At 38.6% G+C, this 18,841-nt stretch overlaps 1 protein-coding gene across 1 annotated transcript in view; it reads left to right on the top strand.

The window, feature by feature from the left end:
* The window catches only part of LOC142352946 (uncharacterized), a 96,834-nt gene that overhangs the window by 9,520 nt on the left and 68,473 nt on the right, over positions 1–18,841 (top strand). The window contains exons 3-4 of the mRNA XM_075405103.1: positions 43–171; positions 17,043–17,245. Coding sequence (XP_075261218.1) covers positions 43–171; positions 17,043–17,245 — 332 coding nt within the window. The remainder of the gene's footprint in view (positions 1–42; positions 172–17,042; positions 17,246–18,841) is intronic.

Here is an 18,841-nt window from a genome sequence, read left to right as displayed (position 1 = left end):
CTTAGAACTGTTTTCGTAGTATTTTTTTTTCCTTTTTGGCAGATCTTCGCCTCAGTATTCAAAGGCACCCAAGTACGAGCACAATCTGGACTGTTACTGGATGATTGAGGCGAACCCTGGAACGTCCCTCCTAGTGACTGTGAACGAATTCAAAGTAGAAAGATCAACTGAGTAAGGACTGCTAAGATTTCTTGAGAAGAATTAAATATACCGGTTATCTTGCAAGATCTATGCAAATTAGCACGGTTGCTTCTGTGATCACGCAAGAAGTCGCCAAAGATATGGTATGGCCAAAGTTATGCAAATTTTGCTCAATTGTTTCTATATCGTGCAAAGGTATAAGCGTAAGAATTTGATTAGGGTGGTTTGTTCGTTACCCGGTCTTGCCATTAGCCTCTAACAACAAACTTGGTCAAAAAGGTTGTTTGTCGTTGAGTGGACATAACGTAATTACTCGTTGGCCTTACTAGTTGAGGTCAGTGTACGATAAGATCATGGCTGGCCAAAATTAGAAACAAAAAAAACGGGGCGGGGCATATGCGAACACTTTGTGTGGAAGTTGCTTGTGAACTCGACCATATAACTAAAATAGGCAAATTCTCCCCCAAACTTTGACTATAGTGCTTCTTTCGCATGAGCTCTAAAAAAGAGTTATAAGGCCAAACATGGGCAGTATTCGCGATGTCTCAGAAACTTCATCTGGTGTTTTCTTTGTCTAAACCCGTGATTCTCGATTTTTTATTGTTTAAGATCAGATAAGATGCTGAACAAAATCTTTATTGTGTAAGATTTTGATCTGGTCTTACACGATAAAAGTTCTGCCCTACGTGAACTTTAATCGTGTGGGAGCTGATAAAATACTTATCAGATCTTGCAAGATAATATTTCAATTTTGCTGAATTTTTATCTTGTAAGATCTGACAAAAGTGAACTTTTATCGTGTAATATCTTATCAGACCTGATTAAAAATTTTTATCATGTAATACCTTATAAATTGTCTTACAAAGTCTTAGTCAGGCGACGCATAATCTTATAAGTACTTCCCGTACCTTGGTCTACGACTAATCCAGCGCTGTAACATTAAAATTTTCATTCTGATTTTTTGCCTGACACTTGTTCTGTTCATGTCAGTTTTGGGAATTTTATAGTCTGTTTTAAAAGATGACTCATTAGGGCATGATTTTGTTTATAAGAATTTTATCTGAGCAGCAATAAAGCGCGGCTGAATTTTAGCGGGGCATTATTATAAGGCGGCTGAAATTTAGCGGCACATGAATAAAAAGCGGCTGACTTTCATCTAGGCATCAACCGAAGGCGACGGATTTGCATCTGTGCAGCATAATTATAATTGCTCGCCCGTATTATTTACTTAAGTGTTCTCTCAAGTGGCAATTAAAACGCGCTCTACTCTATACTCATGACTACAGTTTGTTACTCAAAACTGCGTTTACATGCGCTATGATGACTCTGACTCTAGTAAAAAGCATCAACGGAAAATATCTAATTTGCAAAACAAGTTCAGTAACTTGATGCGTTTTCATTTGTCTTGGGGAAAAAATGAACGCAGTAAGTTTTTACAGCATTGCAGAACGAGTTCAGCAACTCGATGCAAAATGAACCTTGCTCGAGGAATAGTCCAATTATGGAGAAATTTTGCAAAACAAGTTCAGTAACTTGATGCGTTTTCATTTGTCTTGGGGAAAAAATGAACGCAGTAAGTTTTTACAGCATTGCAGAACGAGTTCAGTAACTCGATGCAACATGAACCCTGCTCGAAGAATAGGCAAATTATGGAGAAATTTTGCAAAACAAGTCCAGTAACTTGATGCGTTTTTATTTTTCCTGGGAAAAAACACAGACCCTTACACTGCTCTTGAAAAATAAAGAATCAAACAAAACATTAACTGGTTTTCTGAAGTAAAAAAGAACAACGATAGAACAACGAGATTGATTTAAATTCTCAGAAGTATTTAGTTTCACAAGTCTTATCAAACAAAGGTTCGTGTTATGAATGCTCAAATTTTGAGTTCAGTTTGACGATAAAATATTCATTCAAAGTTTTGGGCGTCTCGCCAGAAAAGTCGGCAAGGAAAAACACTTTGACAAGAGATTCAATGGCAACGGCTTCTTCATTCGGAGTCCAACTTACACGGTAGAAATATCCTTTGATAGGGCCTATTTTTTCTTTTACTGTTAACAACTTCAAATAGGCCAAAATTTTGTTGTCCGACGTCGACTCTTTTAACTCAAAAAAGAATTGAATCTGTCCGAAATATTGGCAACCACATTTTTTGAATGCAACATAGCAGTTTCCGTGCTTAGACCACTTGAACGATATTGAATCGAAATATACATTGTTGAAGACTTGTCGATTGTAAAGCGTCGCCTTGGGGTATCGCATTTGCGCTTTCCTGAGCGCTTCTGTCTCCAAAAAATCTTCGCTAAAATTCTCATTAGTTGTATCAGAAATTCCGGATAGTTTAAAGAAAATTGAGCGCAAGTTTGGGTCACGAATTTCAGTATCCGCAAGTTTGTGGCGTTGTAGCACTCTACCGCAGATAACTTCGCACTCTGAGTGAGATCCGCTGTATACATCACTGAGAGTTCTATTGGCTGCTTCAAAACTCATTGCTGAGTAGCAGTAAAGCGGGCCGAATCGAGCTACCTGATCAGCAAGGTGCCGCAAGCAGTGCACGTTGATAGTCTCGATGCGCTCATTTCCATCATGAATTGAAACAATGTCCTGGCAAAAGTTATTGAGAAGTTTCTCCGCCATTTTTACGTTTGAAACGTAGCTCGATTCAAAAATAAGCCGAACACCAAAGACTAAATTGTTCAAATGTGATAATAGGTCTGATGTTAAACGATTCAAAAACAAAATTGGACTGAGATAGAAAAGCCAATTGAACAATTCATTCGCCTTAAATTGGGAAATTTCGTCTAAAGGGCGGATTTTTCTCGAGTATGCAATCATTTCTCGTGGACAGCGTAAACCCGCAATTGTAATGTTAATTTTAATTTTTTCCTCCGAAGAGAGTTTTTGGAAACATAACTTTAGTAAGTCATTGAAAACACCTATAAGGACGCAGTGCATATAGTCGACTGGCGCTGTTAGTGGTAACCCTTCTATCAAAACTGAAAAAGGACTCCTACCCTTGACGCCAACTACATTTACTAGCTTGCCAGCTTCAAAATTTTCTGCCAATTCCACAAACTCATCGTTAAGACTTGGATCGCGGATTTTTCCTGTTTGATCAAACAAATGGATAGTAGGCATGGGTTATTCCAATAGTTTTTCCTTGAGCAGTACAGTAGTGGCATCCATAGTATCCGTTATATTTAAACATGTTAAGCATATGGCTTCTGGCGCCTAAGTCTGATACAAGAAGTATAAATTTAAAATTAACTTGGATTGTTTCACCATCATCGCATTTTAAAGGCACACCTGAGATAATCTCACTTTTTAACAGAGGAACTAACTCATTCCAATGAGGATGGTTATCACCAACATAGAGCGCTGCTAAAACAATGTTGTTTCGTGACATTCTTAGTTTAGGTGGTAAATTGGCAATCTGAACCCAAACTGGCCAAAGTTCTTTCTTGAAAGTAGATTTCTTGATATTTACTCCATCGGAAGAAAGAAGAAGACTAATATAAAGAGGTCTTTGAGTTTTCTCGATAAAAGGGCAGAGTTCCGCGTTGAAATCAGAATATACTTTTTGTCTACGCTCCTCAGTGTAAGAAAAAATTGAGGCTAAATGACGCTGAACAACGTTTCGTAACTGATAGCGAAAATTGAGCACACAAAAAGATTGATTTGATGAATTACACAAGAAGGACATTTCTTCTTCAGAAGTTTTTTTCATTTTCTTAATGTGGGAATAGGCAGAAGGAAACTTGTTGTCTTGAGGTAGCAAAACTTTTATGAGCGAACGAACAGCTGTTGAGCATTCATCTGAAAAGTTGAATCGAGAGCATAGCATATCGATAAGTACAGTAGCGTCGTCAACAGATATTTGACTGCCCTCAAACAACATGTCAGAAAAATGATTTAAAGAACTGTCAGAACTAATTGGTTCGCTCGGAGAACTTCCTAGCGAGACTTTTCGAGCCGGGGACGCCCGAGTTGACGTCTCCTCGTTACTACTTGGAACTACCGCTAGAGTTTTTTCATTATACGAATCATTTTTCTCAGCCTCAGAGTCCGATGTTGAAGCAAATTCAGAGCCCGATGTACTTAATTCAAGAGATGAATCCTCATCCGAATCAGACCCAAAAATAGAATTTGAGCCAAACTGAAGATATTGGCTTGTCGTCCTCTGACTTATTTGATTAGAGAAATAGGCATAAGAAACCGGCGAACCGACGTCACTTTGCGGACTGCTAGCAACTTCGTTGAACAGCTCAATAAGTTCTCTACCTCTGAGTCGTTTTCGTTTTGGAAGCTCAAACGTAGAACTGATTATTGGACTGATTTGTTCGAGCTCCTCAATCACGTTTTCGATAACATCTTCTAAACAATCTTGAAGCAGCAGATCAAACAAAAAACTGTTCTCAATGTCCTCTTTTCTCTTTAAATCACATGTTCTACATCTACAAGCGTTGGCCTCAAAGAATTCGGGTCCATATTTTACGAATAATTCATCGCCTGGGTTCACCCGTTGTCTCACGCGCAGCTGTACAATACCAGAGTCACTGGAATAATCGTATTCGCAATTGGGTTCGCAATCCGAGTTAAGAAAACGAAGTGGTCCCAAAAGAAGCAACGTTTCTCCTGTACGTTCTGACGACATAACGGAAAGATCGGTAACAATGTTTTTAGCTACTGGTGCAAGAAAACCGATAGGGTTTCTCCTCAGCACAGTCGATGGCATAAGTACTTTGTTGTCAGAATAAATTAACTTATACCCTCCAAAAGAGTCATACTTTATTTGAAATCTTGGTTACAGGTTTTTGTAGGCCGCACACACAGCATCAAAAGTTTCCCTCCACTTAATATCTCGACTTATCTTTCTTTGAAAAATGACTGCATTCATTGGTTCTATGGTTCTCATAGCGGAGCGTTCGGACGTCTGCACTAAACTCTCAACGGCAAAGAAGTCGCATTGAGCTACAGTATACGAATCAATGTTTTTAGGAAGCATTTTTTTACCTGAAAAATTTTCAAACATTGAAAGCTTTAGCAGTAACAAAGAAAGAGAACTTATTGATTCAATGTTTAAGAAAACAACTTAAAAAACAAACCAACTAACGTTCAAAAATTGAAACAGCCTCCTGGTGTTCTCAACAAAGCCAAACTTGGCTACCATGACTTTTAGATTTCCTAAGTTTCAATCGCTTCTAATTTGGTAACAAAAATCACTCCGGAATGAGAGCAATTGAGATCACTCAAAAAAAGATGGGTAAAAAGTCAATTGAAATAACGAAACTTTAATCATCTTCACAACTTCTGTGAGAACAAATCGAGCTGCACACAACAAAAAAGCAAAACATTAAGAATTCATGAGTTATTCCTTTTCCCTATGAAAAAAACTGAACGTTAAAGAAGCATATAAAGTAGTACCAATAAGCAAGAATATAAAACAGTTATGATGAGTTAGTACGCTTAGCAGTCTGCTTCAAAGATCAATTTTTTCGATCAAATCAGTTTTTCTATTGAAACTCGTTCTGTTCGTATTCGCTGTCCCCATTAACATTGTCCTGCACAATGTTCTCACTCATTTCTGAGTGACCAACAACGTTGAGAACAGTCGAAGGATTCTGCTCACGCAATTCACTGCTCCGGCGTTCGCACGACTTTATCTCATTTCCTCTATTATTGAGGCTAGTTTTGGCCAGTTCGTACATGTGCAGCCACTTGTCCTCATACTTCAAGCGGAAGAGGTCTAAACACAATAAAAAACTTCGCAATGTCAGCAGACGAATTCCTTTCAAACCTCGTCATTTCTTTTTCAAGAAAGCAATCACTTTGTAACAGAAAATTCGATTAGATTTTAATAACCAAGAAAAAGGGGAAATATCAAAGGTCAAAAAATTAGGTTAATAAAAATATTGAATAATAAAAAATTCGTTAGTTTTGTACCTTTGAGAATTTCTTTTCTTGTTGGCGAAAAATCTGTTCGCAACACTGCTCCTTGTTTCTGCTTCATTTTTGGCGACAACATATGACTTTTTAACTCTTCTGTGGTCCACAACTCTTTACACGCATTTCGTCCAATTAATTGGGGCGATGAACCCACAACTTGTGCTAGATCTTTGCCTTTTCCAGGACCTTTTGGAATTAAGAGCAAGGGCGTTTCTCCCATCGGGAAACTTTTGGCTGCAGGCAAGAGTACTCCCAGTTTCGATATTTCAGCGGTCTAAAAACATCAATTAAAAAAGAGTGAAGGAGCCCGACAAAAATACACTGTGCAAAAAACAATGCTAACCCATAAAGCAATTACAAATTGAAACAAAAAACGAGAAAACCTCACTCACCAGTTGCTTCACTGCCTTTATTGAAATTTGTATTTCCCTGTAATTCCTGTTTGAGAGGGCTTTAAGTTCGGGTCTCAGATCATTCATGCAGTTTATTATAAGCATTGCTGCCTCCATAATTTTATCCGCCGCTGCTTTCATTGACTCGGCTGCTTCACGATCAACTTTTCTGACTTTAAGATGTGCTACATCATCAGGATTCAGCGCTTTGCTTCTTTTGAGCTTTTTCACATTTCCTGGGGTTGACGAAAACGGCCTGTCCCAATGTTCCTGTCTTGCTGCAGGAGGTTCTGATTCTTGCGCGATTATTTTCTACAATACAAGAAACTTTTTCAGAAGGTTTTTCAGAGGGACAATTTTAGTTGAAAAATGCTTATAATTTAAAACTCAAGAAGGTTCTACTTCTTGCGCAATTATTTTCTACAATACAAGAAACTTTTTCAATAAGGTTTTTTCTGATGGAAAATTTTAGTTGAAAAGGCTTATAATTTTAAAATTCAAAACCTCATTCTCATTGTTGTTGGTAGCGATAGCACTGCAGTTTGGCCCATCACTTATGTTTTGCATATCGCTGAATGTTTTTGAAACATCTTGTGGATCAAGTAAAACGAAAGGTGCGCAAACAGGATTGTTTTTATCGCCATCCATATTAATTGAATTGGCTGCAATTTCACGTCCTACGGTTGTAGAGCACGGCAGCTCGAATTTTTTTCGAGCATTTTGTGATCCAGAATCTGCGTCGTTCAGAAGCAAATGATCCACGTCCTCGTGGACGGTCAAATCGGGGTCACAGTTAGGTACAACGGGAATAAAACTCGTGTTCCCCTCGCTGTCTACTAGTTGTGCACAAGCCTTAGTGGACCACATTTCACAGAAGTCTTCATGTCCCTCCTGAAGGACGCGGGCAGTCCAAATATAGGATTTGGTTCGTGGATTTTTTTAAATCCACTTTACGTCAATCGGGTCCATGATCTAACAAAAGACTTTATTATATCAAAGCAAAAACAATCATTGATGAGCAATTTTGGAATATAAATACACTAACTTTAACATGAAGGCGCTCTAAGAGTTCAAGACATATGCTGGAGCTCAATGACGCCACAGCTCCGCAAGAGTTGTCTTCTTGAAAGTGTAGCAACCAGTACTTATTTTTCAGTTGTTCTTTTGCATGTTCTTTGGCATCCGATACAAGTTTCCTACTGTTGGCACCCATTCCACGGTTTTCACGAAGCATGACTTTAGATTTCACAGCCTTAAATTGAAAAAAGAAGAAATTTACTAAAAGCATCAAAAAGCAGGATGTAGACAAACAGTTGCTAATAAAAGTGACAAACAGTTGCTAAAAAACGCGAAGCATAGAAAACACTTTCCTTCGAGTCGCAAAACCCAAGAACACCGCAATATTGCAATAAAAAACACAATCTACAGGTTGCCTGAAAATAGCTGCGATAGACGCTTGTGACCTTCCATGAATTGAAACAACCAAAGAAATAAGACTCTATTAATCAAGAATTAGGGCATATACATTTGGCACTACTTAGATGCACACTATTAAAGTTCGGAAGTCATTTTTTTGAGTGTGGTAAGTCACGCAATTAACCTAAAAACGCGGGAGGCAGGGTAAGACGAAACAGAAACCGTTAGACGAAGTAAAAAAAATAGGAGCGCAATAATAGCCGCCTGGAATTGTTGACGCGACTATTAAATAGTTATAATTAATCAACACCTGTTGCGATAATAGCAGTTAAATAAACTGCTAGTGCAATAATTTTTAATGCCCGATCGAAACTGGAGAAACACTTCAGCATTAGATTACGAGTTTGTCACACTAATTTGCGCCTTTGTTACTAAGACAAAAACACCGACAATCAATATGCAAAATGGCTGGCAATGTATTTATCTTGTACAACAACTAAAATCGGTAAAATTGGTTTAAAAAATTGAAAATACAACGTAAAAGAAGTAATAAAAATTGAAAGTGTTGGTGCGTTTTGTAGCATAAAGCACGCTCTAGAAAATGATACGCATTTTGAACATGTATTATTTTATCAAAAGAAAAAGAAATGCAAAAAGTAAGAAAAATGGTCCGTTGCTAAGAAGACTAACAGATAAAATTTATTACGTTGTAAGAACAGACTGTATTAAGAAACTTTAAAGCAAGAGAGAATTGAATTTAGCTTTTTATTGTTTGTGTTGATTAAAATGGTGAAAACTATCTCACATTAAAAGAACTAATACCTTAACTTGATGATACGCTTCTGAAATTATACCCAAGGCTGAAAAAAATCTGTTCAATCCTACCACATGACTAAAACGTACGCAAGGCGCCTCCCATTATTTTTTGCGGACCCTTACCGAATTGCAAGTCAGTCAAATGTGAGATTAGTACAGATCAAGAATAATAATAAGTAAACAATAATAATAATAATAATAATAATAATAATAATAATAATAATAATAATAATAATAATAACAATAATAATAATAATAATAATAATATAATAATATTAATAATAATAATAATAATAATAATAATAATAATAATAATAATAATAATAGTAATAATAATAATAATAATAATAATAATAATAATAATAATAATAATAATGATAATAATAATAATAATAATAATAATAATAATAATATAATAATAATAATAATAATAATAATAATATCTATCAATTTCTATCAATATAACAATTTCTATCAATAAAAACAACTAACATTCAGCATCTGCGTTGACTCATCTTCATGATACTCAGGATCAGCTGGTGGATTTATTACAACTCTTCGTGAACCACTGGATAATGAGGGGCTACTTCCCGCCATCTCGTTGAAATCAATATTTGATTTCGTACCCGAAGGAACGATGTTGACTTTTCTGTTTTGTGACATATTTCACAGAGTCAAGTTCTCAAGAAACAGATTAATCTGAAAAGTAAAAACGAATTGGAACTGACTGCAACAAAGCACACAGCAAACCCCCCCCCCCCTCCCCATTAAATATTCTTTGCCATTGCTGGTCATTTCTGGTCCTCCCCATTTTAGACCCTCCACGAACGTACACCCCCCCCCTGCAATATTTACTCCCCATGCAATATTTATCATGATTACTGGGTGGGGGGGGGCTACGCTATATGAGTACGAAGCTGTTATTGTACGGGGGCTATAATGGTAAATAGCGGACATTTCTGTAAAAAGTGAGGAGCTCTGCTCTTGAAGATGGTGTGGTCCGAGTCATCCTCTTCAAGTATTCAGACTCCCGTGAAGGCTCTGCACCAGCTTTTCCTGGCTGCAACTGAAGAGTGACTAATGACACAACAACGTACGTGCACTCGGGATAATACAGAGTGCCAGTAACTTATCACCAACATCTATCTAGTGCCTAATTTCGCAGTGGTAAGACGGAATTGGTTGCAGGGGGGAGTCACGTTGTCAAAAGAGTATTTTCAGATGCGGGGAGGGGGGGGGGATGAGATGCGGGGGGGTGTGGTGGGCTTGTTTGGGATGGGAGAAGAGTCCTTCTGAAATACTCTGGGGAAGTGGGTTGGGGGGGGGGGGGGCAGGGGGAGTTGGGAGAAGTAGAAGACAATGACTACCGGAAGATTGAATTATGACTACCGGAAGATTGAATAATCAGATTGAATAATCAGATTACAACAACAATTAACACCAGTCATTTAATCAACACCTGTTACGATAATAGCAGTTAAATTTAGTTACGATCGACACTAGAAACACTTCAGCATTAGACTACGAGTTTATCGCCACTGTTATTAAGTAAACAACACCTAAGGATGAAAACAATTTGATAACCTTGTAGTGTATAAACTTGTGTGATGTGTATGTGTGTGTGATGTTTGTGTGTGGTGTGTGTGTGGTTTGTGTGTGGTGTGTGTATGGTGTGTGTGTGTGGTGTTTGTGTGTGGTGTGTGTGTGTGTGTGTGGTGTGTGTGGTTTGTGTGTGGTGTGTGTATGGTGTGTGTGTGGTGTTTGTGTGTGGTGTGTGTGTGTGTGGTGTGTGTGGTTTGTGTGTGGTGTGTGTATGGTGTGTGGGTGGTGTGTGTGTGTGTGTGTGGTTTGTGTGTGGTGTGTGTATGGTGTGTGGGTGGTGTGTGTGAATGGTGTGTGTGTGTGTGAGTGTGGTGCGTGTGTTGTGTGGCATGCGTTTGTGTGTGTGTGTGTGCGCGTGCATGTGTGTGTGTGTGGTTTGTGTGTGGTGTGTGAATGGTGTGTGGGTGGTGTGTGTGGTTTGTGTGTGGTGTGTTTATGGTGTGTGGGTGGTGTGTGTGAATGGTGTGTGGGTGGTGTGTTTGTGTGTGTGTGTGTGTGGTGTGTAGGTGGCGTGTGTGTGTGTGGTGTGTGGCATGTGTTTGTGTGTGTGCGCGCGCGTGTGCGTGTGTGTCAATGTGTGTGTTAGCGTGTGTGTGTGTGCGTGTGTGGTTGTGTGTGTGTGTGCAAGTGTGTGTGTGCAAGTGTGTGTGTGTGTTTATGTGTTCGTGTGTGTGCGCGCGCGTGTGTGTGTGTGTGCGTGGGTGCATGTGTGTTTGCGCGAGTGTGTGTGCGTGCAAGTGTGTGTGTGTGTTTATGTGTTCGTGTGTGTGCGCGCGCGCGTGTGTGTGTGTGCGTGGGTGTGTGTGTGCGTGCGTTTGTGTGTGTGTGTGTGTGCGTGCATGTGTGTTTGCGCGAAAGTGTGTGTGTGCAAGTGTGTGTGTGTGTGTTTATGTGTTCGTGTGTGTGTGTGCGCGCGCGTGTGTGTGTGTGTGCGTGGGTGTGTGTGTGCGTGCGTTTGTGTGTGTGTGTGTGTGCGTGTGTGTGTGTGTGTGTGTGTGTGTGTGTGGCGGGGGGGGGGGGGTAGGGGGACGCATGAGAACAAAAAGAAGAACAGATCCGAAGAAATATTATTTACCTTTGAAAATGTAATTGTCCTCGAAAAATGGAAAGGGGAAACCAATAAAACTGTGTTCAATTTTGAAATGATCGCAACAGGTGTTGATTAAAAAAATTACCATACTACTTACAAAACACACAACAAAATGCGTGCACAACGTTAAACAGTTGAAGTTAATTACACTGTAGTAGAAGTAACAGAAATCCAAATGAATGAATGACAATGACGTACATTTCTAATCTCGCAAATCAAGTTTTTCTGCAATCATTTAACTAAGATCTTTAAATCACAATCTGCATCCGAAATTTAGCCTTATCGATCTTCAAATTTGAAAATATCAATGCTCAGATCAAAATAAAAAAAATGACATCATCTGATTACTTTAAATTTCCGGCCAAAATTGCCTACTATGAAAATGTCAGATTTTTAGACATTTGTACATTCCAAAGGATTTTTGGTTTCTCTTTAAGTTAAAACAATAATCGTTGATCCCATTGGTTTTGAAATTTTGCGCAATCGAACATTGGATAATGACATGAGATGCCTCAATTGCTTCATATGTAGATATAAATGATTACTAGCAGGTCCGTAAAGGCTATCGGAAGGCATCTTAACTTGAAACTTTAACAATCGATAGTCTCATTGAAAACCTATTCGTGATAACTGGTGTAAATGCATTCTTTTGTGAATTCAATGAATTTTTATGCAAACAACTTTGGACATCAAAAAAATGGAGCGCCAAATATGTGAAAGACAAGTTTTAAGCGAATTAGGAGTAAAAAAACGTTCTCACAGACCATTAAAAATTCAAAACCGATAGGACGAGGTATAAAGAGGGTGAGAAAGAGAGAAATCGATTGCAGCAGCAATATACAATGAGTCGGAGAGCAAATAGATTTAAAAAAACGAAAAAACCCAAAAGACAGAGAAAAAAGAAGGTTGAACGCAGAGAAGGAAACAGAAAAAAGACAAAAAGAGAAGGAAAACTCGAAAATGATGAGAGAGGTAAAAACAGAAAGAATACAATACAACAGAAACCACAAGAACATCATGAACCAACCGTAAGAAAAACAATTGGAAACAAAAAAATGAATCAAAAACAGACAAAAGAAAAAATGAAAAAAACAAAACAAAAAAACAACCAAGAAAAGAAAAATAAAGAGTGAGAGAAAGGAGGAAAAAGGAAAGTGAGCATGAGAAAAAAGAAGAAAAACAGAAAAAAAACAAAAGCGATAGAATGAGAGAAAATGGAACAGCAAAAATAAAGAAACCCAAATCATGAGAGAGAAATAACGAAAACAGCGAGATAGTGACCAAGCGCAAAACAAAGGCAAAAATTTGAATGCAAAATAAAAAATACAGTTCGATAAACACTTGAAGTGCAGAAATAGAAGATCGCACTACAGAAATAAGAAAGATAGAGAAAGAAAAAGAAGGGAGGGAGAGATACAACAGTTCAAAGAAGATGAGAAAACAGGTCCTGGGTGAGACGATGAACTGCAGTTCTCATAAAAAGGATGAATGTGCTAATGAGATCACGTTGGACGTTTTTCGGTAAAAAACTATTTGTCTTGACACAATTTCGATATGCTACTATCAATGAAAATTTGACAATAAGTAATTTTTGATTTATATTCAGATTCGCGCTCAGTGAGATTTGAACCAACATTTCATTCTCTAGTTTGCATATTTTTAGATGTTATTTCGCTCAACAAAATGACTCGTTCGTTCTCCATTACAAAGTCATCAAAAAAGAGCCAAATTTTGTTATTTAAACTCCTCAGAAGGCAAATATTTTCTTCAAGGAGCCTTGTGCGCTTTATTTTCATCTACATAGAGTCACTGAAGAGTACGTTAATGAGCAGAATCAAGGGTTATTTTAAACTTTGTCAAACTGGTCTCCACAAAGCAATTAAACCAATTTCACGATTCAATATTTTAAGGTTACTGTCGCACAAATCTCTCTATTTTGCGGTGGAAAGCAAGTATTTCTTAGCTAGTACGTGCACTTCTATTACCAAGTACAGCGAAATACTACATACAAAACACACTTGCACACAATTATAGGGATTGTTAACTAGAATAGGAGCATTGTTAACTAGATAAATCATTGATACTGATCATTGGCGGCACATTCATTTTAAAGTCATCCAATTGCACATTTATTTTAAATTGCACATTCAATTGCACATTCATTTTAAAGTCATCCAATTGCACATTCATTTTAAATCGCACATTCAATTGCACATTCATTTTAAATCGCACATTCAATTGCACATTCATTTTGCTCATTTGAATTAGATGTTTAATCGAACTCGTAGGTAGTGTGGAAATTTGAGACCGCACAATATGATTACATAAATTGTGTTCATATTGAAGCTGTACATAGTTCTGGCTCAGTTAATTCTATTGATATCTGTGCTACGACGAGATCGCTCGCTCCGGCTAACAGCTTCCAGCTCATTTGCCAAAAATCCAGACCGTGTATACCTGTTTGAATTTGTCAAAACCAGACAATACACCGATCGTACATGCCGAAGTAGAAGCCTCGATACACAAAGATACCCACGCAAACGATCACGAATCCTCTGTACAGTCCTCCAATGACGTCAGATACAAATGTCTTTCTGTAGACGTCTACCATTCCGTTGAACTGTCGCTCTCCGCTCTTTCCAGTACAATTAGCATCATTTGCCAATCTGGTTCGTCAATAATCCAGAGAGTAGACAAAGCAGAGAGACAGTGACCCGGCACAGCAATGTTCTTACTGAAGTTGACTACGTTGACTAAGTTGAACGTTGACTACGTTGTTCTTACTGAAGTTGATATTTTTTGTTGGACTTGAAGAGAGCCTTAATTTGATCTTTAAACGCGAAATTAAGAGCTTGCGTTTTTAAGTATCTAATACAATTTGCCATATTTCCTCTCCAAAATGAAATTACTCCTTCTGATGCGTAAGTTTTATTTACACAATCAATAACGCCCTTGTAAGAATCGTTTAAATTGTCTAAATTCGTGCTGTTTAAATTCATGCTTCGGATCCCTGTTGGAACTGTTTCATTTTTACTTAACCTTTAATATCCAATTCTATCATTCAAATTATATTATCTTCGTTTTTGTTAGCTTAAGGTATGTTTCCCATTATAACCCCCTACTACCTTTCCCCACGAAACTACCCCCCCCCCACCCCCACCCCCACCCACCCCCCCACCCCCCTATGATATAATTGAAACAGAAACAAGTGAGGGGGGTAGGTTATGAGCACTAAAATTTGATCACGTGCATAACATGATTAAATGGAACAGTTCCTTCCTGTTAAATCTGGTCGATCCAAATTGACCGCGTAAACCATAAACACCATGAACCAACAATGCGTAAACCACAACCATTAAAACACAGTTAAACTTAAGTTTGCACTCCGATTTGAAGTTAGTTTTTGTGTGCTCTTTTGCGTAAGATAAGAACAGGAAAGATTTGTTGCTGGTCTTTAAGCTTTGCTGATTGGTCAATTGTTTGTAACTAAAATAACCATTTATCAATCTCAGCGGAATTCCAATGCATACGCAGGCGGACACTTTTTCAAATGCTTTTGCGGCTACCACTGAACAACCAAAGAGCCCAAACCAAAAGCGACCAAAATAACCCGCTTAAAAGCCTTTGACTGCTTCATTTCAGATAGCTTTGAAGACACAGATGTTACAGTTCGAGTTAGGTAATTCTCAGGTGTTGAAGTTAAGTCTGAACTACGATCAATAATTGACTGCAAATTGGTGAACTACGATCAATAATTGACTGCAAATTGGTATTACGAAAGTAACAGGTAATCCAGTAAACAAACTAAAGTAAAACAAAGAAGTAAAAAACAAGTATCAGTCAATGCAATAATTAATTCAAAGGAACTACTGATGATGATGATGATGATTTTGCACTTGACTTGACGCTTGTTGACCCCGACTTTGATCCCGACTTTGATCCCGACTTTGATCCCGACGACTTTGACCCCGATCCCGACGACTTTGACCCCGACGACTTTGACTCACGCCTCAATCTCAAATTAACAGAATTATGGACCCTTTGATTATGTCTCTTCAAATTCGCAGAATAGATAGTCTTGAATGGGCATAGATCACATTTTGTAGGCCGGATGCTTTTCAGATGAACGCGAGCAACGTGCCTTGCAGTGATATACTGCGCACGTGATTCATACTCACAGTACCCGCATTCAAATCGCCTCCCCTTCCGTCCATTCACTACAGTACTCACACTCACATCAGGCGCCCGTCTTTTTCGCAAATTCCGTACTCGATCCATTCGTTCGTTATCGATGTCGAACACCTTCCTCACTGTTAGTATTCCATGGCACGTCTTCTCTTCAGGATCCGCAACAACAAACATTATTTCCCCCTGCATTTCATAACCGACTCGTGTAACTCCACTTTAATAACAATCTGTTCCATCTTGATACAATCCAAACAATTCAAAATCAAAGTCAGTTCAACAAACACAAAGTTCAAATACAAGTCTCAATCAAATCTGAAATACACAACATATGAAGACCATTGAGTCTACTATTCAAACACTGGAAAAAGGTTAACATAAATACACTGGTGCATTCACATCAATCAGGTAGAAACGGCGGAGTTCGGTGGAGGTCGGCGGAGGTCGGAAGTCGGCGGAGGTCGGTGGAAGTCGGCGGAGGTCGGAAGTCGGCGGAGGTCGGTGGAAGTCGGCGGAGGTCGGAAGTCGGCGGAGGTCGGTGGAAGTCGGCGGAGGTCGGTGGAAGTCGGCGGAGGTCGGTGGAAGTCGGCGGAGGTCGGTGGAAGTCGGCGGAGGTCGGTGGAAGTCGGCGGAGGTCGGTGGAAGTCGGCGGAGGTCGGAAGTCGGCGGAGGTCGGTGGAAGTCGGTGGAAGTCGGCGGAGGTCGGAAGTCGGTGGAAGTCGGCGGAGGTCGGTGGAAGTCGGCGGATGCCGGAAATCGGCGGAGGTCGGCGGAAGTCGGTGGAAGTCGATGTGTCAGTTAATTGTGGTGTAGTATGTACAAGTTAGGCTAGAATGCAGCTCCGGGTATCGCCACGTTGAAAATTTCATGCATGATATCAGTCATTCGAAATTTTCAAAATTTGCTATGTACAGTCTGTTAGTTCTTCGTCTGTACAGTCTGAACTGAGACATTCTGTGCAGTGTTAACCAATAATGTAAATGATGCTGCGAAGAAAAAAAACAGACTGGGATTTTTCTTAATCGACTCTGGGCAGACTGGCAAATTTATTTACACTGCTCTTTGTCTGGTACAGTACTGGTTACAATTGAAAGTCAATGGTACAGCGCTGAAACTCACTGCGACCTAGGTACGGGTTATAAGACAATTTTGTAGGAAATTTGTAAGATCTTAAACTATGAAAATTCTCAAATGTCTGTGGAAAATATCCCTGAAGCCTTTAGTAATGGTTTCACTCAAATGGTTTTATATCGGTGATTTTAGACAGAAATATAAAAACGTACACATCGCTTCGAAAAATTGACGCAAAAGCGGTGCCAGACAACCACGCGGTCTCAACTGGGGTCCCTGCACGCACGGTTTTGGGCAAAATTTCAACACAAGCTTGATTATCAAATACTTCACATTTTTTTAGCTTTCAGATTATTTTGAGCCCGGAGCTTTGTTTAATTTATAGGTGTGCCAACGACTACCTGCGCGTAATTGAGTATTCATCATCATCATCGTCTGGTAGTACTGGAGTGGCTGTCTATGATGAGATATTCTGTGCCAGTGAAATCTTCAGATCCAACGTCTTTTACTCTCCTGTCCTCTTTCTACACTTTCACACTGACGCAGCGGTCGCCAAAGTCGGATTCCAGATACAAATTACAACTGATAGTAAGCCACCTAAGATCTTTGCAATTATAGAACCCCTCGAAAAATTACCCGCCCCGATAATAGTACAAATACTGTAACTGCGGGTACCTGTGTTCTTTTTTATACTGATCAGAGGGGGTAAATGGGGGAGGCATTATTTTATTTGAACGCTCGATAACGTGACAACCTAACAACTTGATTCTCTGCGAGTTAAAACACTCGCGTGCACATTTTAAAATGCCGAAAGTCTGCAGTGCCAGAAGGCAAAATGCCAGAAGTTGCCACTTAGCCAGAAGTTGAATTTCGTTGACTTTCTTCATTTTAAAACGTGAGCGTTTCGTGTTTTAAGCATGTTTATGACTCTGCAGAAGTCACTTCGAAATTCTGAGTTATAATCTCGAACCGCTTCGCGGTTCTCGATAAACGCCAGAAGTTATCAGTGACTTCAAGCAGAGTCACTTAACCATTACTTAAAATGAAGGAAGAACAAATTGCTGCCGGAGTGTGAACAACTCAGTTTCCTAGCCCAAATGTTTCAGCAATTTTTTAAACATCTGTCTGACAGGTCAATTAGGTGTTTAATACAAATTTGAAAGATCGGTACGCGCAAAACAGTATTCTATCAAGAGTCTGCAAAATGCACATTGAGACAAAAGAAACAAAAAAATCTTGAATTTAAATAAAGTTGTTAACTCACTCTTTTTTAAAAATAAAGTTCGGTTTCCAACTTCGTGAATTACTTCAATAAAAAAAATTAAAGCCCTCCATTTTTTCCAGTGGAAATTGTTTGTGTCCTATTTGCATCTTTTTTCTTTCTTTCATCTATATTTTTTTTTAACTTGTTCGTGAATTTTGTCTTTGATTTTTCTCTTCTTAGAGCTCTAGGCAGTTTATTCCATTTACAAACAAAATTTCTTATAACTGAATTGTGACCAACTTTCGGCTCAACCAACATGAAAAAAGCGCGGAACAAAAAAAGTTTAAAAAATATTTAAGAAATTCAGCTTTCGATTGAACGCAGATTTAAAATGTTTTTGATGTGGTAAAAAAATTGGGATCTATTCTGTTTTGACCCCACAGTATTTTTTACGCCCCCCAGTTATTAAATTATATGTTATACAGCACATTACTATGTAAGAAGATAGGACGTGCTCCGCGGGGGAGGCGTAAAAATATAAGCTCACTAAGGTGGGGGCGAGGGCAAAACATATTAGATCCATAAATTGATGAGCAGATATCAAAAATAGTATATGAGAGTACCAATCAGTCAGCACAATGCAATGAAACCTTAATCTCCACTACAATCTTAAACAAAAAATTTCGAATTACAACTAAAGCAACTCTAATATAGGATCCGGATACGTTAATTTCAGGAAAAGGAATGTCCTTTCTCAGATATTAGCAAAAATGTTGCAAGTTGCATCTGCAAGTTTCACAATCGAAAACTTTGGTAATTCTGGCAAGTAAACCAATGTGAACACACCACAGTGACACAAAATAAAGTTGTAATAAGTAAATTTAAGCTTTTTTCGATAGTTGTCAGCAAATTTTTTTACACAAATATCACTGTTACGATCAAAAATTCTCGTCTGGTTTCCAGTCAACGCAAAAAACAAG

Source organism: Convolutriloba macropyga, chromosome 14 (genome assembly GCF_964194025.1).
Source record: "Convolutriloba macropyga chromosome 14, txConMacr16.3, whole genome shotgun sequence".
NCBI classification, from domain to species: Eukaryota; Metazoa; Xenacoelomorpha; order Acoela; family Convolutidae; genus Convolutriloba; species Convolutriloba macropyga.
Note: the sequence above shows the minus strand (reverse complement) of the source record. Positions and strands in the feature narration are given on the sequence as shown.